We start from the raw sequence: 22793 nt of genomic DNA, 5'->3' as shown, positions 1-22793 counted from the left end.
GACTTCATCTCAATTTAAAAATTTGCCAGGGGCGGTAGCTCATGCCTGCAATCTCAGCCGTTTGGGAGGCCAAGGTGGGCAGATCACTTGAGGCCAGGAGTTCAAGACCAGCCTGGCCAATATGGTAAAACCCCGTCTCTACTAAAAATACAAAAATTAGCCAGGCTAGGTGGTGTGCGCCTATAGTCCCAGCTATTTGGGAGGCTGAGGCAGAAGAATTGCTTGAACCTGGGAGGTGGAGGTTGCAGTGAGCCGAGATCGTGCCACTGCACCCTAGCCTGGGCCACAGAGCAAAACCTTGTCTCAAAAAAAAACAAAACAAAACAAAACAAAAAAGGAGACAGAGACTGAAAATGCCATGATCAGGCGGGGCTGAGGGGTGCAAGCTGGGAGGCAGGAAAAGGCCCCACCCATGTGGGACACTTCTGGAACTCCCTTTTCAACCAGCCCAACAGGATGCAACTATGCATCCACCTCCACCACAGCTGCCACACCCATCCCCCACCTGCCCCCACCCCTTCCAGCACCTACTCCTGCCTCCTCCAGGGCACTGGCCTCAGCACTGGCCCCTGTGGTCCCTTTTCCACCAACAGCCACAGGATCTGGTCAAGTCACACCTTGACCTAAGGCCACATTCCCCCAAGAGGTGGCTTAAGGGTGGGCTTTAAAGACAATGTTCCCATGTGCCCTAAGGCAAGTGGTCAGGAAGCCTCGGCTCCCTCCTCTGTAAGGTGGGGACAGACATCAGGAACCCATCATCGTTCATCTGGATCAGGTACTGGGTAGGCCTGCGCTCTGTGCTCCCTCCTGGCCAAGGCTCTCTGCCTGCTGCTCTCCCCTCCTCCCCGACATGTAGTAAATAACGTGTGCTTTAAGGCTAACAAGGTGGTGTTATTGTCATCACTGTCCAGACAGGAAACACAGTGGTGGTCCCTCCCTAGGAGCTGGGTTGGGAACCTGGGCAGTTTCCGCTCCAAGCCTAAACCAAGCAGGGCAGGCTCTCCCAGTGGTGTGGCCAGAGACTGGCAGCATCACCAGGGACTCATTAAAAATGCAGTTTGTGGCCGGGCCCAGTGGCTCACGCCTGTAATCCCAGCACTTTGGGAGGCCGAGGCGGGCAGATAATTTGAGCTCAGGAGTTCCAGACCAGCCTGGCCAACATGGTGAAGCTCCGTCTCTACTAAAAACACAAAAAATTAGCCGGGCGTGGTAGCTCATGCCTGTAGATGCTCAGGAGGCTGAGGCATAAGAATTGCTTGAAGTTGGAAGGCGGAGGTGGCAGTGAGCCAAGATCACCCGCCACTGTACTCCAGCTTGGGTGGCAGAGTGAGACTCCGTCTCAAAATAAAATAAGATAAAATAAAATAAAAATGCAGTTTGCACATCTGTCCCCCACCCTGCTCAATGGGAAACAGAAAACTACCAAGACTGATTTCTATAGTGACTCTCAGGACTTTGGGGCTGCCCATTCCTGGCACAGCTGATTGGACGCCTGAACCCAGAGGTGGCAGCCCATTGGCCCATCGGTGGCGTACGAAATAGCAGAGCTCATAAAGAAGAGGTGGTGGGCCAATCGGCTGCTGTCTCTCACTGGAGACACGCCCTCTCGCCAGGTTGGGCGGGGCCAGAGGACGAAAGTGAGGAGTCTTGGGAGGCCAAGCTGAGAGCTGGCGTTGAGGTCAGATCTGCCTGGATGCAGGTCCCAGATCTGGGGCCCACTGGAAAGGCAGGCAGCATGGCTAAGCCTCAGTTTCCCCATCTGTAGAATGTGGGTGTGTATGTCAGCTGCCTTCCCAGTGTGAGAGTATTTAAAAGGGCCGCAAGGAGACATTAACACAAACTGAGTGTTGAATGCCCAGAGCTGATGTTGCAGATTAGCAGGGAAGGGGCACGGAGACCCTTACCTCTCCCGGGTCTAGCTTCTGACCCAAGATCCTTCCCAAGGAGGCCCGAGGGGGTTTCCAGCTGGGATATACGCCCACCTCATGTCAGCCTCGGGTGGGAAGAATAGAAATACACTGAGACCACGGAAGGAAAGAACAGGAAAAAATCCACACATAGGCCATACTATATTCAACAGGCTGGGTCTCCCTAAGAGTCAAAGTCTGATTAAAAAGCAATGGTGGCCGGGCGCGGTGGCTCACGCCTGTAATCCCAACACTTTGGGAGGCCGAAGTGGGTGGATCACGAGGTCAAGAGATCAAGACCAGCCTGGCCAACATGGTGAAATCCCATCTCTACTAAAAATACAAAAATTAGCCAGACATGGTGACACACACCTGTAGTCCCAGCAACTCAGGAGGCTGAGGAAGGAGAATCGCTTGAACCCAGGAGGCAGATGTTGCAGTGAGCCGAGATCACGCCACTGCATTCCAGCCTGGCGACAGAGCAAGACTTTGTCTCAAAAAATAAATAAATAAATAAAATAAAAATAAAAAGCAATGGTAGAGGGCTGGCGTGATGGTTCATGCCTATAATCCCAGCACTGTGGGAAGCTGACGCAGGAGGATTGCTTGAGGCCAGGAGTTCAAGACCTGCCTGGGTAACATAACCCCCATCTCTACAAAAAAAAAAAAAAAAATCAGCTGGGTGTGGTGGTGTGTGCACCTGTAATCCTAGCTACCTGAGAGGCTGATTGGAGAGGATTGCTTGGGCCCAGGAGGTCGAGGCTGCAGTGAGCTATGACTACACCACTGCACGGCCTGGGGAACAGAGTGAGACCCTCTCTCTTAAAAAAAATTTAAAAAGTGATTATGGGGAGGCTGCTTTAATGAAAAGAGAAGAAGAGATTACAAAAGAGTATAGCATGGGATTGAGCAGAGCAGCTATAAAACCAGCCAGATATCTGGGGGACAACTGGTGACATGCTGAGTAGAAACTGGGACGTGGATGACATGCGGGAATGACTCGTTCTCTGGGGCATGGTGCTTGGGACTTTGTAGACAGGCGTCTTTATTGCACGGGGAGGTGCACTGGGGCGTGAAGGATGGATGTGTCACCACGTCTGCTACTGACTTTGAAAGCGTTCAGCAAAATCGGGTTATCTATAACACATGAAAAGCACACATGGGGCCGGTGTGGTGGCTCATGCCCGTAATCCCAGCACTTAGGGAGGCCGAAGTGAGAGGGTCACTTGAGGTCAGGAGTTCAAGACCAGCCTGGCCAACAGGGTGAAACCCTGTCTCTACTAAAAATACAAAAAAAAAAAAAGCCGGCCGTGGTGGGTCATGCCTGTAATCCCAGCTACTTGGGAGGCTGAGGCGGGAGAATCGCTGGAACCCGGGAGGCGGAGGTTGCAGTGAGCCAAGATCGCATCACTGTATTCCAGCTTGGGTGACAGAGTGAGACTCTGTCTCAAAAAAAAGAAAAAAGAAAGCACACATGGCACCTGGCATTCTGGTCACAGCTGAGGGCTTGCAGCGTGGGTGTGTAAGTGTTCACTGAGCCGTTTTTCAATTTCCTCACACATGTGGAACACGTGAATTCAATGTCCAATGACAGCCCAGGACCCAAGTTCCACCCTCCGCCCCCAGCAACTCCTGGCCACCACACATCCACATCCACTTCCTGCTGAACCTCAGGCCGCCCCACTTTACCTGTTTTTGAGAAGATGAGCTGCAGAATGAGAGGCCGCCGGGTGACGATTCCTGAACCGCGGGGAAGGAAGTCCCTGTGAGGGGGGGAGAGGGACAGAAATTACTCATGCGTCCGGATTGAGGGGCAGGAAGTGTGACCACATGTGGTGGAGCAACTCTGTCTTGCAATTTGGGCGACCTCAGCAAAGGCACCAACCCCAGCTGGGCCCTGGGGAATGCTCTGGTCTTGGAGGGTCCTGAGGCCTGAAGAGCTCAGGAAGGTACGCATGGAAGGTCATAGTGACCAGAACCATTTCCCTCTGGCAGGCTGTGCCCCACCCCCCGTACTCCCAGGGGGCCCATTCCCTGGCATGTATTTGTTAAATTTCCCCCATACCCAGGAGATCAACACATTTCCTATGTGTTTTAAATCAACACAATGCCACATGTATATGGGTAAAATACGAGGAAAGTTATTGATGACAAAATAGGATGTGTTTCATGTCCAGAAAAGTCACATCTACAGAAGCAGAAGGCAGATCAGTGGATACCTGGATGTGGGAACGGGGGTGACTGCCAATGGAGGGGAAGGAGCTTTCTGGGGTGACGAAAATGTTCTACATCTGGACTATGGTGATGTTTACTAAAATTAACTGTAAAAGCCTGGACAAGATAGTAAGACCCCATCTCTACAAAAACTAAACTAAACTAAACTAAACTAAAATTAGCTGGGCGTGGTGGCCCACGCCTGTGATCCCAGCTACTAGAGAGGCTGAGAGAGGAGGATGGCATGAGCCCGGGAGGCTGAGGTTGTACTGAGCTATGACTGCACTACTGCACTCCAGCTTAGGCAATAGAGCGAGACTCTGTGTGGAAAAAAAAAAAAAAAAAGGACTGTAAAATGACTAAAGACCACTAATTCTGAAATGGATCGATTTCACGGAATGTAAATTACTATTCGACAGAGCTGTTTAAGAAAAGTACATATCCTGGCCGGGTGCAGTGGCACATGCCTGTAACCTCAGCACTTTGGGGAGGCCGACGTGGGCGGATCACTTGAGGTCAGGAGTTTGAGACCAGCCTGGCCAACATGGCGAAACCCCGTCTCTACTAAAAATACAAAAATTATCCAAGTGTGGTGGCACACGCCTGTAATCCCAGCTACTCAGGAGGCTGAGGCAGGAGAATCGCTTGAACCCAGGAGGCGGAGGTTGCAGTGAGCTGAGATCGTGCCACTGCACTCCAGCCTGGGCGACAGAGCAAGGCTCCATCAAGGAAAGAAGGGAAGGGAGGGGAGGGAGGGGAGGGGAGGGAAGGGAGGAAAGGGAGGAAGGGAGGAAGGAAGGAAGGAAGGAAGGAGGGAAGGAAGGAGGGAAGGAAGGAGGGAAGGAAGGAGGGAAGGAAGGAGGGAAGGAAGGAGGGAAGGAAGAAAGGAATCAATTCCATGTCTTTCACAATGGAGAAGACTCAGGCACAACCACCCCAAAAGACAGAGGGAGTAGCCTGCTCCGACTTACAGTGAATACACCAGGATTCCAGCAAGGAGGAAGACAGGAAGTCACCCTGTACACTCAGAAAGGAAAATGAAAGCTTTCCAGTGAGGACTGAAGTAGAAACAGTGGGCTCGGGGTACATTAAAGGCTCGAAAGGAAATTCTGTTGTTTCATACAAAATGGTGAAAGGTTCTAGGCACAGGGAATTTCTTTTTCTTTCTTTTTTTTTTTTTTTTTTTTTTTTGAGACAGAGCTTCGCTCTTGTTGCCCAGGCTGGAGTGCAGTGGCTCGATCTCAACTCACTGCAACCTCTGCCTCGGGTTCAAGCGATTCTCCTGCCTCAGCCTCCTGAGTAGCTGGGATTACATGCACGCGCTACCATGCCTGGCTAATTTTTTTGTATTTTTAGTAGAGACAGGGTTTCACTATGTTGGCCAGAGTGGTCTCGAACTCAACCTCAGGTGATCTGCCCGCCTTGGCCTCCCAAAGTGCTGGGCTTACAGGTGTGAGCCACCGTGCCTGGCCAACACAGAGAATTTCAAACAGGTTTTGCACCTAGATGTTTGGATCGTTGAAAATTTGTACAGGACACAGGGCAATTGGTACTGTACAGCTGTGCCCTGTACAGAACGAGACAGCATCCTGGGTCCCTGAGTGAGTGTCACTAGCACTACAATCATTCCCAGCTGGCAGGTGGCCTACCCATGCTGGGAACCCCTGATGAGGGTGCTGGAGGGTTCCAGAAGACCTGTTTCTCAGCTGGGGCTGGGCACTGGAAATTCCTGGGAATGTATTATCCAGTGGGTGGAGTCGGGGGGAGATGTGCTCTTTCCACACACCCTGGATGATGGGTTCTAGCCCGTCAGCCGGGGGGCTGTCCCACCACTTCTGGCTGGGTGCAGAGACACAGCACTGACTACACAACAAGTCAGCCCAAGCCCTCGGCGGGGGCTTGCAGCCTGGACTGCATGAGAAAAGGGATCGTGATGGGCAACAGGGGCGCTGGCAGAGCAGGGCTGAAGTTTTAGAAGCAGCCTCCAGTGGTCAGCGCTGGGGGGTTGAGGGTGGCGGTGCTGGGGATTATGATGAGGAGGCTGGTCATCACTGTTAGAGCAAGGCCACCAGCTGGGATTTAGGGATGGATTACAATAAATGTTAAGCTTTAGCCAGATTATTAACAAACGTAAGCTTTTAAACCCCCCTCTGGCTGATGCAGGGCAGAGGAGAGGGCAGGAGCAGGAGGCAGGTGGGGGTGACCGCTGTGGTTCATGTGAGTGACATCAGGGGCGAAACCAGAGAGATGGCAGGCAGGGGTACGGAGGGCAGTGGACAGGCCGTAGGCAGATTCCAGGGCAGTTTGGGAGGTGGATGGTCACAACCTGAGGGCAGGCTGGATAGAGAAGAGCCAGAGAGTGGGAGGAGGCAAGACAGAGGGGAGCGCCCTACAGACACTTGCAAGGCTCTGGGGGATGAGCCCTGGCCTCTGCATCCTGTCTCTGCAGCCACAGGCAGCACAGTCAGCTCTCCAGGCCTGGGATGCTACCTGTCTTCGAGCCACACTCCTGAGGATGACAAAGAGCCCGAGGGACCTGCTTGCCAGGCACTAGGCCTGTCACGCCATGTGCCCCAGTTCAAGCTGATGCCTGAGCTCTAATCCCTTTCCGTCAGCCTCCCATTCGGCTGATGAGGAGCCTGAGGCACAAACAGGATACGAGACTTGGACAACATCACAGCTCATGGCTTGCATGAAAAGGAGCGAACCTTTCTCACTGGCTCCTGAGCACCTGGGGAGGTGCTGGTGACACTGGCACCAACATTCTGACGGGGGTGGGTGCGAGGAAGACATACTGCAGGGGTGAGAGGGGTTGGGGGCTGGGATAATTGGAGAGGGTTCTCTGAGCAGGGGGACTGAGGGAACAAGCTACATCAATTGGGAGGCGGAGTGAACTGAGCGAGGGAAACAGCGAGCGGGCGCCCCCATGCAGGTGACAGACCCCAAAGTCACCTCTTAGCATGGCCCCTTGTCTTTCCGTCACAGTAGTCACAGTGGACACCAGGCTGTCCCAGGGGATTAACCTCATGAACGCTACAAGTAGCCTTGGCTCTGGCCCTACCAGAGCCCCAGGCCACCTAGCTCACAGGTAGGGACCTGAGGGGCAGGGACACTTGGCATCTTGCACATCAGAGACGCAGTGTCTCAGGTCAGGCACAGTGGCTCACGCCTGTAATCCCAGCACTTTGGGAAGCCGAGGTGGGTGGGTCACCTGAGGTCAGGAGTTTGAGACCAGCCTGGCCAACATGGTGAAACCCCGCCTTTACTTAAGATACAAAAATTAACCGGGTGTGGGGGCGCAAGCATGTAATCCCAGCCACTCGGGAGGCTAAGACACGAGAATGGCTTGAACCCGGGAGGTGGAGATTGTAGTGAGCCGAGATCGCATCACTGCACTCCAGCCTGGGTGACAGAGTGAGACTCCATCTCAAAACAAAAACAAAAACAATACAAAATACAAAAAAAAAAAAAAAAGACAAAAAAAACCCTGGCCGGGTGTGGTGGTGGGCACCTGTAATCGCAACCACTTGGGAGGCTGAGGCAGGAGAACCGCTTCAACTTGGAAGGCAGAGTTTGCAGTGAGCTGAGATCACGCCACTGCACTCCAGCCTGGGTGACAGAACGACTCTGTCTCAAAAAAAAAAAAAAAAAAAAAAAAAAAGACAAATGCAGCATCTCAGAAACCATGTGGCGCTGCCTAGACACTGAATCACCAGCAGCGGTGGTGACAGCACGTGCCCCTCACAACAGTGCCCCTGCTCCATCCTTTCAATGACTATTTTTGAAGTGTGCAAGTGGAAGATGTCAACGATAAAACAACACAGGAGCAGCATGTGATGCAATCACAGACATCCTGTCTGCTTCGTGTGTCTGATGTTCATTCCTTTTCGTGGTCGAATCTGTCCATTGCACTGATGGACTACAGTCTGTTCGTCTAGTCACCATTGGATGGACATTTGGGGTCTTCCTAGCTTGAATTTATTACAAATAAAGTTGTTCTGAACATTCTTATATGCGCTTTTTGTAGACACATGTCCTTGTTTCTCTTGCTGAGTCACAGGGTGGACTTGAACTTGAACCGGCAAAGCTAGTCTCTGGAGATAGAAATCAGGGCAGTGGTTCCCTTTCGGGAAATGGACTAGAAGGGGCAGGAGGGACTTTCTGAGACCATGAAGAAGTCCTGCATCTTGATCTAGCCAGTAGGTACCAAGGTACCATCATTTATTAGAAAATCAAAACTTGCAGCAGTGGCTCACACCTGTAATCCCAGCACTTTGGGAGGCCAAGGTGGGTGGATCACTTGAAGTCAGGAGTTGGAGACCAGCCTGGGCAACATAACGAGCCCCTGTCTCTACAAAAAGTAAAAAGTAATTCGCTGCGGATGGTGGCATTCCCCTGTAGTGTCAGCTACTCGGGAGGCTGAGGCAGGAGGATTACTTGAGCCCAGGAGACTGAGGCTGCAGTGAGCGATGATTGCGCCGTTGCACTCCAGCCTGGGCAACAGAGGGAGACTGTCTCCAAAAAAGAAGAAGAAGAAGAAGAAGAAGACAAGAAAATCAAGGTATATGTTTAAGATTTATGCGATTGGCCAGGTGTAGTGGGTCACGCCTATAATCCCAGCACTTTGGGAGGCTGAGGCGGGCAGATTATGAGGTCAGCAGATCAAGACCATCCTGGACAACATGGTAAAACCCCGTCTCTACTAAAATACAAAAAATTAGCCAGGCGAGGTGGAGGGTGCCTGTAGTCCCAGCTACTCAGGAGGCTGAGGCAGAATCGCTTGAACCTGGGAGGCGGAGGCTGCAGTGAGCTGAGATAGCGCCACTGCACTCCAGCCTGGCAACAGAGTGAGACTCCGTCTCAAAAAAAAAAAAAAAAAAAAAAAAAGACGTAAGCGATTAACTATATCTAACTGAAATCTCAGGAAAAGGTCACAAGTCGAGGAGAACATGTTCGTGAAGATTCAGATACAAAAGTACAGGGTGGATGTTCCATTAAAATTTGCCCACAGAATTGTTACAACCCTGTTAGTTTCTCAATAAGACGAAAAATTCAGATCTCAAAGAATTTTAAAGCCCAGCAACAGGGGACTAGTTAAATATAAATTACGTTCAACCTAAGGAAGCTGACTGAAAATATGTTTTCTTTTTGAAAACATATATTTTCAATCACCTTATATATAAGATATATTGCTGGGCATAATGGCTCACGCCTGTAATCCGAACACTTTCAGAGGCCGAGGTGGGTGGATCGTTTGAGGTCAGGAGTTCGAGACCTGCTTGGCCAACATGGTGCAACCCCATCTCTACTAAAAATACAAAAATTAGCCAGGCGTGGTGGTGGGTGCCTTTAATGCCAGCTACTCAGGAGGCTGAGACAGGAGAATCGCTTGAACCCAGGAGGCAGAGGTTGGAATGAGCTGAGATCGCGCCATTGCACCAGCCTGCACAACAAAGAGCGAAACTCTGTCTCGGGGGAAAAAAACAAAACAAAAACCTTTAAAATAGAATAAAATACGTGTATTTATATATAAATTATGGCCTATCCATGCCGCTATGCAGCAACAGACACACAAAAAGAGCCTGTCCTTTCTAGACATGTAACTCCCTTTTTGGTGTACTAAGTGAGAAAAAAAGAAAAGGTTTGTAGTGATCAGTTTTACTGAAGAAAGAAAAGGAAAGGAAGAAGAGAAGGAAAAGGGAAAGGGAAGGGGGAAGGAGAAAGGGAAGTGGGGGGGGAAGGGAAGGGGGAGGGGGGAAGGGGAAGGGGAAGGGGAAGGAAAAGGTACAGAAGAAAGTCTGTACTTTGTGACTAAGACAACCAAAGGGAAACAAAACAGGACCCGGGGCGGCTGGGGCCTGGTGGGGAAGGAGCCACTGCATGCTCTCCGACATCTTTGAATTCCGCATCATGCACACGCATTACTGAGTTCAAAACATTAGAGTAGCTAATAGCTATTCAACACTGACTCTATGCCAAGCAAGGCATTGAGAACTTTTCATGATTATTAACCTTTTTGATTTCTTTTAAAATAGAGACAGGGTCTCACTCTGCTGCCCTGGCTGGAGTGCAGTGGTAAGGTCACAGCTCACTACAACCTCCAACTGTAGGGCTCAAGTGATCCTCCCGTCTCAGCCTCCCAAGTAGCTGGGATCACAGGTACCCACCACCACCTTAAGTTTTTTGGTTTTTTTGTTTGTTTGTTTCTTTAAGAGACAGAGTCTCACTGTGTCACCCAGGCTGGAGTGCAATGGAGTCCAAAGTGCTGGGATTACAGGCGTGAGCCACCACACCAGGCCACCTTAAGTTTCTGGTAGAGGCAAGGTCTCACTATGGTGTCCAGGCTGGTCTTGAACTCCCTGCAATGACCCCACTGCACCTGCCTATTAACCCATTTAACCATGACAGGATCCATTAAAATGGGTCTGCTGGCTCCATTTTACAGATGCAAATGAGGCCCAGAGGGTGGGGGCCTGCCTGCCCAGGGTCACACAGCATCTGGGGGTGGCATGAACATGGACTGAAGGCACAGGGCCTGAGCTGTCTAACCACCAGGGCACCTGGCCTTCTGAGCGAACACATCTTAGGCAGACCCTCCAGTAACTCCCAGCCAGGGCCCGGCTTTGGACCTCTGGTGTTTGCCTGTGGCCTGTGCTGTCCTGTGACTCCGCTTTGTGTCTGAGGCGCCAGGCACTGTGAGGACAATGGTGATGCCCCAGACGCCACCAGCGCCCAGCTCAGACAACGGACAATCACAGCTTCAGAACATAGGGCGGGAGTGACGCCCAAGAGAACACGGAGCTGTGGGCACATGCAGGAGAAGGTGACTTTCTGGGCCTGGGGTATTGGTAGTGTGGAATATGATGAGGTTTCTCTTCAAATAGGCTGATCAATCTTTTAATTCATAGTACCCCCCCCACACATACACACTCTCTTTTTTTCCTTTTTCCTTTCTGGCTTTGTTAGATGCCCAGGCACGCCACAGTACCAGGCGTTACCAGTACCAGCTCACATTCCTTCCCTTATTTAAAAAGAAGACTAACTTTCTAGTTCACTACAGACATCCCTTCCCCTTTCCTCTCTCTTTTACGTGCCCACCTTATCTACAAAAATTCAAATGTTTAGCCAACCAAAATTGGTTTAGATTGTATGACCCGACCCCGGCCAATGGGGAGAGGGTACAGGAGCAGGACTTGCGTCAGGAATAAAGGCTCTCGTGTCCCTTTGTTCAGGTGTGCTCTCATGGCGACTGGCCAAGGACAAGCACCCCTCTGTACAGAAGTAAAATTGCTTTGCTAAAAATCCTTTGTTCGAGTGTTTAATTTCCTTAAAATTTTGAGTGTTATTCCGAACAGTTCTAAGTCGGGCACAGGAGGGCACAGCCTGGGCGACGGAGACGCAGCTCTCAGGGGAGAGTTTGAGGACAGGGCAGGGCAGGCGCAGAGGGCCTCGCACGCCAGGCTGAGAGCGCCAGGAGCCCTGGGACTTATCCGATTTTGCTTCTAAAAGTTCCCAGACTGCTGCATGCAAAGGGCACCAACATTCACCCTCGGCCTGGACTGCCTCCGAAATGAGCCCCCCAGAAATCTCCTAGGAGCTTGGTGAGCAGGGGCCTGGCCCTGAGGGTTTTCTGGGACACAGCAGCAGGAGTACTTGGAGCCTTCCAGAAACCGCCTCCCAAGCAGCTCTGCCTGGAACACTGACACTGGCCACTTAGCAGGAAGTGACTTTCCAGCCTCCGTCAACTACTTCCTCCTCCTTGATCCCATCCGCATTCTGAGAGGACTGAAATCTACCTACTCCTCTCCTCTCCTTTTGCTGCTGCTACAGTGCTCTCTGTGCACCCAGGCTGCCCTGCATTCCAGTCCCTGCTTGGCCACCTCTGTGCTGTGTGATCCTGGGCGGGCTTTCTGGCCTCTCTGGTCTAGGTTTCCCGTCAGTAAGACAGGGTAACCTTGCCAAGCTCAGAGTGATTCCGCTCGAATGACATTTCCTCAGAGACTTCTCTCACCCCCATTCACACCTCTCCCACCTCCGCCCCCCATGCCTCATTTTTCTCTGTGGAACTAACACATGCTAAATGTCACTTAGCTGCATTTTGTTCTGGCTCACATACAGACCCCATACCCCCATCTGAGCTGTGTGGGGAGCTCACACACAGCTCCCCAAGGTGGGATCCTCCAACATTCCATCCCCAAAGCATAGAGTAGGGCTGGCACACAGGAGATGCACAATTAAGTAGTTTATTAACTTTTTTTTTTTTTTGAGATGGAGTCTTGCTTTGTCACCCAGGCTGGAGTGTAGTGGCGCAATCTCAGCTTACTCCTGCCTCAGCCCCGCAAGTAGCTGGGATTACAGGCGCCCAGCACCACACCTGGCTAATTTCTTTGTATTTTTAGTAGAGATGGGGTTTTGCCATTTTGGCCAGTCTGGTCTCGAACTCCTGGCCTCAGGTGATCCGCCTGCCTCAGCAGCCCAAAATGCTGGGATTACAGGCGTGAGCCACCACGCCCGGCCTTATTTATTTTAGAGGCAGGATCTCACTCTGTGCCCAGGCTGCATCAGCAGCACAATCACAGCTTACTGCAGCCTCAAACTCCAGGGTACAGGCAAACCTCAGTCTCGGCCTCCTGAGTAGCTATGACTACAGGTATATGTCACCATGCTTGGCTAATTTTTTTTTTTAGAGATGGCATCTTCCTATATTGCCCAGTCTGGAGTGCAGTGGCACAATCATACCTCACTGCAGCCTTGAACTCCCGGACCCTAGTGAACTTCCCACCTCAGCCTCCCAAGTAACTGGGACTGCAGGCACACACCACCATGCCCGGCTAATTTTTTTATTTTTTGCAGAGACAGGGTCTCGCTATGTTGCCCAGGCTGGTCTCAAACTTCTGGCCTCATGCAATCTTCCCGCATCGGCCTCCCAAAGCACCGGGATTACAGGTGTGAGCCACTGCACCTAGCCTAGTACTATTGCATCATTTCAGTACCTGGCCTTCTATCCATGGGCCCAGGCCAGGCCCCAGGGTCCTGGCCCAACCTCCCACCTTCCCCAGTGACCTTTCTAAAATGAAGATCCTGCCTCCAAGCTTCTCTCTTGCAGAAACCAAGTGACTGGTCCTAGCCCGTCCTGTCCAGTCCTAGTCCCAGTGCTGACCGGGTTCCCCAGCCCCACCCCCTGCACCTGCCTCCTCTGAGTTCTCTCTGGCACTGCTGGCCTTCAGGCCTTTGCAGGGGGTGTTCCCTCTGCCAGGAAACCCTCCCATAGGCCCTGCCTACCTGGCCATGGGCAGGTGTGATGGCTTGCGCCCCTCCCTCCCAAATACACACCCCTTCCCACTCCCAGCAAAACGGCCTCTGATGAAGGTCTAGTCCTGTGACACGCCAAGACTTCTGCACCTGGCCTGGTCACTGCTAGATCCTCAGCACCTAGAACAGTGCCTGCCAGACAGTGTGTGCTCATTAAGTATTTGTTGAATGGGTAAGAAGAATCCAGACTGTGGAGCCAGGCAGCCTGGGTTCAAAGTCCAGCTCCGCCCCTCCTGGGCTGTATGGCCCTGGACAGGTCTCTACCCCTCTCTGGGCACTGACTTGGCCATCCATGAAATGGGAGGACACTTCCTGTCTGCCAAAGAGGGCCCAGCCACCGGCTTGGCCTGGCTCAAGTCACTTCACCCCACCAGAGCGGGTTTCAGAGCTCTAAAGTGGGCCACCTCTCCCTGGAAGGGGATAAGCGCTCCAGGAAGGCGGTAGGGGACAGGCAGGGAAGGGTGCAGCTGGGAGGCAGCACCCAGCAGCGATGGGAGAGGTGCCAGGTTGAGTCCAGCAGATCAGAAGCTCAGGCTGTTTATTTACCGTTTTTTGAACAGACCACAAGGCTCCACCAGGCGCCTTTTGACTTCCAGCCCCTATGAGGGTGGGGACGGCTACGTGCAGGAACGATGCAGGCTCAAACCCAGAGCCTTCCCATGGGAGGGAGAATCAACAGATAAGCCCACAGAGGGTGAGTCAGCAGTGTGGCTCAAAGCCAGCACCCCAGGGCCAGCCACCCCTCACCTGTGCAGCCTGGTGCTGGCAGGGCCTGGCCAGGACCCTGGGCTGGGATCCCTTCCTTGTCACCATATGCTCAGCACAGTCTCTTTGAGCCTGAATGTGGCTGGGAGGGCTCACGTGACACCACAGCCAGCCTTCAGCATGGCACTGGCCACAGGAAGAGGCTTCGGCAGGAGCCCACACTCCAGGGCCAATTTCCACCCTGGCCTCTTCTCTCAGGACTCTGATAAGAGCCACACAAGGAACGCTGGCCGCCCAACAGGCTGTCTCTAACCCCATCTCGGGCAACATAGCGGCAAATCCTCTGACAACCCCAGAGGGGTTGAAAGTCACAAGGATGCCAGGGCCAAAAGTCCCATTTCACAGACAGGTGGACTGAAGTGCAGTCTCAGGACTTGCCCAGGACACTCAGCGAGGGAGGAGCAGAGCCAGGACATGAACGTGGGTGGGACACCAATGAGGCAGACCCGCAGTCACCCGCACCCACCTCAGGGGCTTCTCTGTGGCTCTGTTGGAGCAGAAGTGGGGACCCATGCCCAGTCTCCTCTGCCCACCTCGGTCCCTGCCTCATCCTTCCAACAATAGCCATTGGTCACCCAGCAAGGACGCCCAAGCCTTACAGTGCCCGGCCCACACGGTGTCCGCAGGTAGGTGCCACTGCATCCCTGTGGTCACCCCAAAGGGCAGGGAGGGGAGACACCCCTCACGAGGCTGCAGACCTGGGGCTCCCCCGGCCCTCACCCACCCGCCTTGTCCAGCCGCAAGTCCTGCTGGTTTCACCTCCACAGCAGGCCTGATTCTGCTCAATTCCCTCCACGTCCAAGGCTGTCAGCGTGTCCCACTGTCACCTGCCTACACCAGTGCAGTCGTGCCCTTGGTCCCCACAATCTGCCTCCCACAAAGCAGCCACAAGGTGCCTGTGCACACCATGTCACTGTAAACCCCTTGGTTAAGGGCCCTCCTTGGGCTCCCGCTTCACTTAGAATAAAAGCCAGACTTTTCCCTGCAGCCCCCCAAGCCCTGCACGACCTGTCCTGTCACCTTTCTGTCCTCACCTCCCCCTACTCTCTGTCTTGCTGGCTTTACTCCAGCCACATATGCCTCCTCCATGTTCCCGAAACACACCAGACACTGTCCTGCCCCAGGGCCTTTGCCCAGGCTGTTCCCTCACCCTGGAACCTTCTTCCTCCAGCATTAACAGAGCAGGCGGGCAGCTCCCAGCAAACTGCACCCTCCCTCCCCCCGCCATAGGAAGCTGCTCCCCTTCTTTCACACATCAACCCGCTCAATGCTCAGTGCCACTCACAACTGGCATCTTCCGCCTGATGTGTTCACCCAGCTGCAGTCTGTCCCTGCCCCCACCTCAACATCCTATTAGAGTGGCAGCCTCATGGGGGCAGGGTCCCGTATCGGCCCCTTCTCTGCTCTCTCCCCAGTACCCAACACACACCCAGGCAGGAGGCAGATGACCAATGCTTGCAGAACAATGGGCCAAATCTGCCATTTGACAGATGAGGAGACTTCTCGCTTCCACAATCCACTCCTGGCCTCACTCCTCCCCAACATTCCCAGCCCAGCCGCCCCTCCCTGATCAGGAATCCTGCAGCTCCCGGCTCGAGGCCCGCCCTTGGCACTCAAGCCGTGGCATCACCTGCTCCCTGGTCTCATCCAAGGGACACAACAGGCTGGGAGCAAAAGCAGGAGGTGACCTGTGGCAATTCGTGATCGTGGCTCTGGGACTCTCCAGGCCCTGGCTGGAATCCAGTATTTCCTTTCTGGACAAGATGGGCAGGTCAGGTAACCTCTTTGTGCCTCAGTTTCCCAATCTGTTATGTGGGAATGATGCCACCTGCCTCAGAGAGGAGGTGGAAGGGTTTGTGAAACTCTTACCATGATACCCAAAAGAGAACATTCGCCCCATTGAATCAAAGTAAAACTCAGGCTGAGCACAGTGGTTCGTGCCTATAATCCCAGCACCTTGGCACGCAATCTCTTGAGCCCAAGAGTTTGAAACCAGCCTGGGCAACATGATGAGACCCTGTCTCTACTACTAAAAAAAAAAAAAAAAATTGGTTGAGTGCAGTGGCTCATGCCTGTAATCTCAGCACTTTGCGGGGCCGAGGCGGGCAGATCACCCGAGGTCAGGAGTTTGAGACCAGCTTGGCCAACATGGAGAAACTCCGTCTCTACTAAAAATACAAAAATTAGCCAGGCGTGGTGGTGGGCACCTGTAATCCCAGCTACTCGGGAGGCTGAGGCAGGAAAACCGCTTGAACCCAGGAGGCAGAGGTCACAGTGAGCTGAGATTGTGAGATCACGCCATTGCACTCCAGCCTGGGCAACAGAGTGAGACTCTGTCTCAAAAAAAAAAAAAAAAAAAAAAGCCGGCACGGTTGCTCACACCTGTAATCCCGGCACTTTGGGAGACCGAGGCAGGTGGATCACCTGAGGTTGGGAGTTCGAGACCAGCCTGACCAACAGGGAGAAACCCTGTCTCTACTAAAAATACAAAATTAGCCAGGTGTGGTGCACGCCTGTAATCTCAGCTACTCGGGAGGCTGAGGTGGGAGAATCGCTTGAACCTGGGAGGCAGAGGTTACAGTCAGCCAAGATCACACCATTACACTCCTGCCTGGGCAATAAGAGTGAAACTCCATCTCAAAAAAACAAAAAGGAAAACTCGATACAATGTAAGAACATGACCCTCCTCTGCTCATAACATTTGACGGTTTGACAGTTCCCAAGTGCCCCCCATGGCCCTGTCACCTCCGTGCCCTCCTCCCCCACCACCCCCTCACTCCCTGCCTCCAGCCACATTGGTGGTCAAGAAACAGCAAAAAGGCTGGGCGTGGTAGCTCACACCTGTAATGCCAGCACTTTGGAAGGCCGAGGTGGGTGGATCACCTGAGGTCCAGAGTTCGAGAGCAGCCTGGCCAACATGGTGAAACCTTGTCTCTACTAAAAATACAGAAAAATTAGTGGGGTGTGGTGGCGTGTGCCTGTACTCCTAGCTGCTCAGGAGGCTGAGGCACGAGAATCGCTTGAACCTGGGAGGCAGAGGTTGCAGTGAGCCAAGATCATGCCACTGCACTCCAGCATAGGTCAGAGTGAGACTCCGTCTCAAAAAATGAAATAAAAAGAAACAGCAAGGAGGCCAGACATTGCTGTCGCAGGGCCTTTGCACATGCTGGCCTCCTGCTTGGAAAGACCATCTCATCTCCTCCAAGTATTTCCACAATCCTGGCTACCTCCGGTTACCAGGGACTCAACTCAGATGTCACCTCCTCAGAGAGGTCTGTCCCCTACTGATGCCCACCTCCCCTTCATGTTGCCCTGTTTTCCTTCTAAACACAGCACTGCCCACTAGTTGGTACTTTTCTGGTTTATTTGCACCTCTTTTTTCAGAGACAGGATCTCACTCTGTCATCCAGGCTGGAGTGCAGTGATGCAATCATAGCTGACTGCAGCCTCAAACTCCTGGGCTGAAGCGATCCTCCTCCCTCGGCCTCCTGAGTAGCTGGGACTACAGGCACTTGCCACCACGCCCAGCTAACTTTTTTTATTTGTGTTTTTCTGTAGTGATATGCTGCCTAGGCGATCCTCCCACCTCAGCCTCCCAAAGCCCTGGGATTTCAGGCGTGCCCAGCCTAATTGCTTATTTATCTAACAGTCCCAACTAGAATATCAACACCTTGAGGGCAGGGGTCTTAAGCGCCCTTTCCCCAGCACCCAGAAACATATTAATGCAGTGGTTTGGCAAGGACAGCCGACTCCCTGAGGGCAGTACTTTGTGGAATGAAAACCGATAATGACCTAAATGTCCACTGGCAGGGAACTGGCTAAATCAATCTTGGGAGCTAGTCCGGGGAGCAATGCAGGCTGCAGTGCCGAAGGTCAAGTGCGATGCACGGACTGGATTATGCGTGGGGGATGATGTCCTCCACTTCGGGTTTTTTTTCTGCACATCCCCATTTCCTGTGTATGGACAGCAGGCTTGAGGTCATGTGAGGTGTGCAAATGAAAAACTTGCTGTTTTATAGTCTCCAACGTGATTTGAATGTCAGGCTTTTATAACTTTTTTATAACTGTGATTGCAGGCCGGTGTTGACCTTGTAACTTTCAGCAGTACTGAGAAACCCCAAAGAAACTGGCCGGCCCAGCAGCATTTTCAAGAGTGACGGGGAAACTGCTCAAATGTGGGGTCCTGGAGCTCGCAACTCCGCCCTCCTAGGGGTGTCCTCGGTGTCATCCTAACTGCTCCCCACTGCAAGGGGTGGCCTGAGTCCCCCAGCCAGCCTGGGGTGTGCCAGCTGTGGGACCTTGTTAGCAAAGTCTCTCCCATCTTGCAACAGGTGTCCTGCTCTGTAAAACGGTTGTGGTGAAGACTGGAGGAGACAGTTCCAGTTGCCAGGGCAAAGTGAACGCTCACTGTGTCTGCAGCCCTTACAGGGTGGTCAGCCATGTATGGATTTCCAGCTCTGTACCACCCTGAGGGCCCAAGTGAACTAGAGGCAGGCAGCCGGGCACCACCCACAGTCTGCATTCCACAGCCAGCCTCCTGGAGCCCCTTCCTTCCAGGGGAGTAGGTAGTGACCTCCAGGCAAACACATTCTAGTTCCCTCCACCCCGAGACTCTCCCGGGGTGATGGGGAGCCAGCCCATAAGGAAATATCCAGGCAGACTCAGTCCACAATGTCACAAGTGACAGGAACAGCCCGATCTTGAGGTCTTTGTCCCACCCCCACAGCGTATCTCTCTGCAGATCCTGCCTTGGATATCCAGACCCATCCCCTCCTCCTCTGTTTCGCTCTAATGTCCTGAGGCCAAGTCTCCCATCTCAGGGCAAAGCCTCCCCCAGGCTCCCTGCCCCACAGGCTTGGAAAACTGCAAGTCAGATCACACTGTGTGCCTGATTTTTAAAGAATTTTTTTTTTTTTTAGATGGAGTCTCACTCTGTCACCCCAGCTGAAGTGTAGTGGCAGGATCTTGGCTCATTGCAACCTCCGCCTCCTGGGCTCAAATGATTTTCCTGCCTCAGCCTCCTAAGCAGCTGGGACTACGGGCGTATGCTACCACGTCTGGCTAATTTTTGTATTTTTGTTTTTTTTGGAAACAGTCTCGCTCTGCTGCCCTGTCTGGAGTGCAATGGCGTGATCTTGGCTCACTGCAACCTTGCCTCCCGGGTTCAAGCAATTCTGCTGCCTCAGCCTCCCAAGTAGCTGGGACTACAGGCGCACGCCACCACACACGGCTAATTTTTTTTTTTTTTTGAGACAGAGTCTCGCTTTGTCACCCAGGCTGGAGTGCAGTGGCGCAATCTCGGCTCACTGCAAGCTCCGCCTCCCGGGTTCATGCCATCCTCCTGCCTCAGCCTCCTGAGTAGCTGGGACTACAGGCACCCGCCACCACACCCGGCTAATTTTTTGTTATTTTTAGTAGAGACGGAGTTTTCCCATATTAGCCAGGATGGTCTCGATCTCCTGACCTTGTGATCCACCTGCCTCGGCCTCCCAAAGTGCTGGGATTACAGGTGTGAGCCACCACACCCAGCCACACCTGGCTAATTTTTGTATTTTTAGTAGAGACGGGGTTTTGCAAGGCTGGTCTCGAACTCATGACCTCAGATGATCCACCTGCCTCAGCCTCCCAAAGATCTGGGATTACAGGTGTGAGCCACCATGCCTGGCCGCATGATGTTTTTTCTCAACCGAGCACCTGTGCTTCCTTCCCACCCCTCAGGCCCCCAGCTACAGCATCAGCTCCACAGGACAGGGATCTCATCTGTCTTGTTCACTGCCCTGCCTCCAGCACACTATCTGGCACACAGCAGGTGTTCAGCAAATGCTAGCTGCACGGCAAAAGAAGCTGGCATCACGGCCGGGCGTGGTGGCTCACACCTGTAATCCTAGCATTTTGGGAGGCCATGGCAGGCGGAACACCTGAGCTCAGGAGTTCAAGACCAGCCTGGGCAACATGATGAAACCTCACCTCTACAAAAAATTAGCCGGGCGTGGTGGCACACGCCTGTGGTCCCAGCTACTTGAGAGGCTGAGGTGGGAGGATCACTTGAGCCCAGGAGGTTGAGGCTGCAGTCAGCGGAGACTGAGCCACTGCAGTACAACCTGCATGACAGAGGGAGACTCTGTCTCAAAAAAAAAAAAAGAAAGAAAGAAAAACAAGCTAGCATCTCCAGGGCACTGCACAAAGCTCCAGGCACACAGGGCCTTCTTCCACCTTCACAGGGCTCTGGCCAACCCTGTTTTGCAGATGGGGAAACCGAGGATAGAGAGATTAAGTCATCCGGTCTATTGGCACACAGCTAAGAGCAGCCCTCCTGACCAATGAGGCACCAATCCAACCTGCGTCTAATCTCCATCTGCCAGGCACCATCCCGGTCACCACACAGCACTTCCAGGGGCACACAAGGAAAGGAAACCCTGGACTCCAGAGACAGGAAGGCCAGGCTCAGCTTCCTCATGGGGACAACTGAGCAAGATCATTGGGTGAAGACTCTGCAGCCTGGCAGCTCAGCCACAGCCTCACGGCAGGAACTGAATGAAGGCTGCCACTTCCCCAGCCCTCAGTTTCTCTATGAAATTGGGATAACAGCACCTACACTATGGGGTTGTCAGCAGGACAAACCCAGGGTCTAGCACGCATAAGGCCCTATTCCACAGGACTAGTTCACTAGTTCATGAGGGTGACGGGGGTGGGAGTGAAGGATGTCAATGCCTGGCACCACAACAGGCACGGACCCTTCTTCTTGGCACCCCAGTAAAGAGCCTTGGCACAGCCTTTCCTGGTGGGCCTGGCAACATCACTCTAAATCCACTTCTGATGCAACATGGCACTCCCTTGCAGGGTATCCACCCTGAGCATAGCAGACACACAAGCCTGCGGACCCCCAAGTCTCTGGCAGGAGGGGAAAAACTAGAAATAACCTAAAAATTCAAGGGGGAGAGTGATCAGTGTTAGTGGGAGTAGGCTCGACCCAGGAATACTTGCAGCTATAAAAAAGCACAGGACTCTCTCATGATGCTGCAATCAAGCAAAAACAAAGAAAGAAGGAAAAGAAAGAAGGGTAGAGGAAAAAGAAAAGAACAAGAACAAAAAGGAAGGAAGGAAGGAAAGAAGGGAGGGAGGGAAAGAGGAAGGTAAAGAGGAAGGGAGGGAGGAAGGAAAAAGCACAGGACAAAAGAAATATTGGCCAGGCGTGGTGGCTCATGCCTGTAATCCCAGCACTTTGGGAGGCGGAGGCGGGTGGATCACAAGGTCAGGAGATAGAGACCATCCTGGCTAACACAGTGAAACCCCGTCTCTACTAAAAATACAAAAAAAATTAGCCGGGCGTGGTGGCGGACACCTGTACTCCCAGCTACTTGGGAGGCTGAGGCAGGAGAATGGCGTGAACCCGGGAGGCGGAGCTTGCAGTGAGCCAAGATCGCGCCACTGCACTCCAGCCTGGGCGACAGAGCAAGACTCTGTCTCAAAAAAAAAAAAAAAAAAGAAAAAGAAATATTGGCCAATTTGGGGCTGAGCACAGTGGCTCATGCCTGTAATCTCAGCACTTTGGGAGGCCAAGATGAGAGGATCACTTGAGCCCAAGAGTTCAAGGCCAGCCTGGTCAATATAGCGAGACCCTGCCTCTAGAAAAAATACAAAAATTAGTCGGGTGTGGCACACGCCTGTGGTCCCAGCTACTCAGGAGGCAGAGGTGGGAGGATCATGTGAGCCCAGGAGACAGAAGCTACAGTGAGCTATGATCATGCCACCACGTTTCCAGCCTGGGAGACAGAGCAAGACCGTGTCTCCAAAAAGAAAAGAAAAAAGAAAGAAAGAAAGTTGGAGACTTCAATACCCCACTTTCAATCATGGATGGATATCAGCATTGGTATCAGGCAAGAAAAATAATAATAATGGATGGAACAACCAAATAAAAGATAACAAGGAAATAGAAAATACGAAACCAATAAGAGCTGACAGATGTGTACAGAACACTCCACCCAAGAGTAAAATACACATTCTTATCATGTGCATATGGAACATTCTCCAGGACAGACCGTATTCAAGGCCAAGCCATAAAACATGACTCAATAATTTTAAAGAGATTGAAATCATACAAAGTAGTTCCTCCAACCACAGTGAAATGAAGTTAGAAATGAACACAAGAAAGATGTTTTTCAGAAATTCTCAAATATATAGAAATGAACATACTGCTAAATAACCTATGTATCAAAGAAGAAATCGTAAGAGAAATGAGAAGATATGCTGAGATAAATGAAAATGAAAACACAACATATCAAAACTTATGGATGCAGCTAAAGCAGGTTTACGGGGAAATTCATAGATGTAATAAGCAACTGTATTTAAAAAGAAGGAAGATTTTGGCCGGGCGCGGTGGCTTACGCCTGTAATCCCCACACTTTTAAGAGGCCGAGGTGGGTGGATCACCTGAGGTCAGGAGTTTGAGACCAGCCTCACCAACATGGTGAAACCCCATCTCCACTAAAAATACAAAAATTAGCCAGGCATGGTGGTGGGTGCCTGTAGTTCCAGCTACTCAGGAGGCTGAAGCACGAGGATGGTGTGAACCTGGGAGGCGGAGCTTGCAGTGAG

General features: G+C 52.3%; 1 protein-coding gene across 8 annotated transcripts in view; it reads right to left on the bottom strand.

Annotated features, from left to right (window-relative positions):
• DNM2 (dynamin 2) overlaps positions 1 to 22793 on the bottom strand; it is a 113347-nt gene that overhangs the window by 68383 nt on the left and 22171 nt on the right. For all 8 annotated transcript variants that reach the window (XM_034944902.4, XM_063599872.1, XM_034944901.4 and 5 more), the window contains exon 2: positions 3597 to 3670. In XM_034944902.4, coding sequence (XP_034800793.1) covers positions 3597 to 3670 — 74 coding nt within the window. The remainder of the gene's footprint in view (positions 1 to 3596; positions 3671 to 22793) is intronic.

This window comes from Pan paniscus, chromosome 20 (assembly GCF_029289425.2).
Source record: "Pan paniscus chromosome 20, NHGRI_mPanPan1-v2.0_pri, whole genome shotgun sequence".
Lineage (NCBI taxonomy): Eukaryota > Metazoa > Chordata > Mammalia > Primates > Hominidae > Pan > Pan paniscus.
The sequence above is the reverse complement of the archived record's forward strand: the minus strand, read 5'-3'. Positions and strand labels throughout refer to the sequence as shown.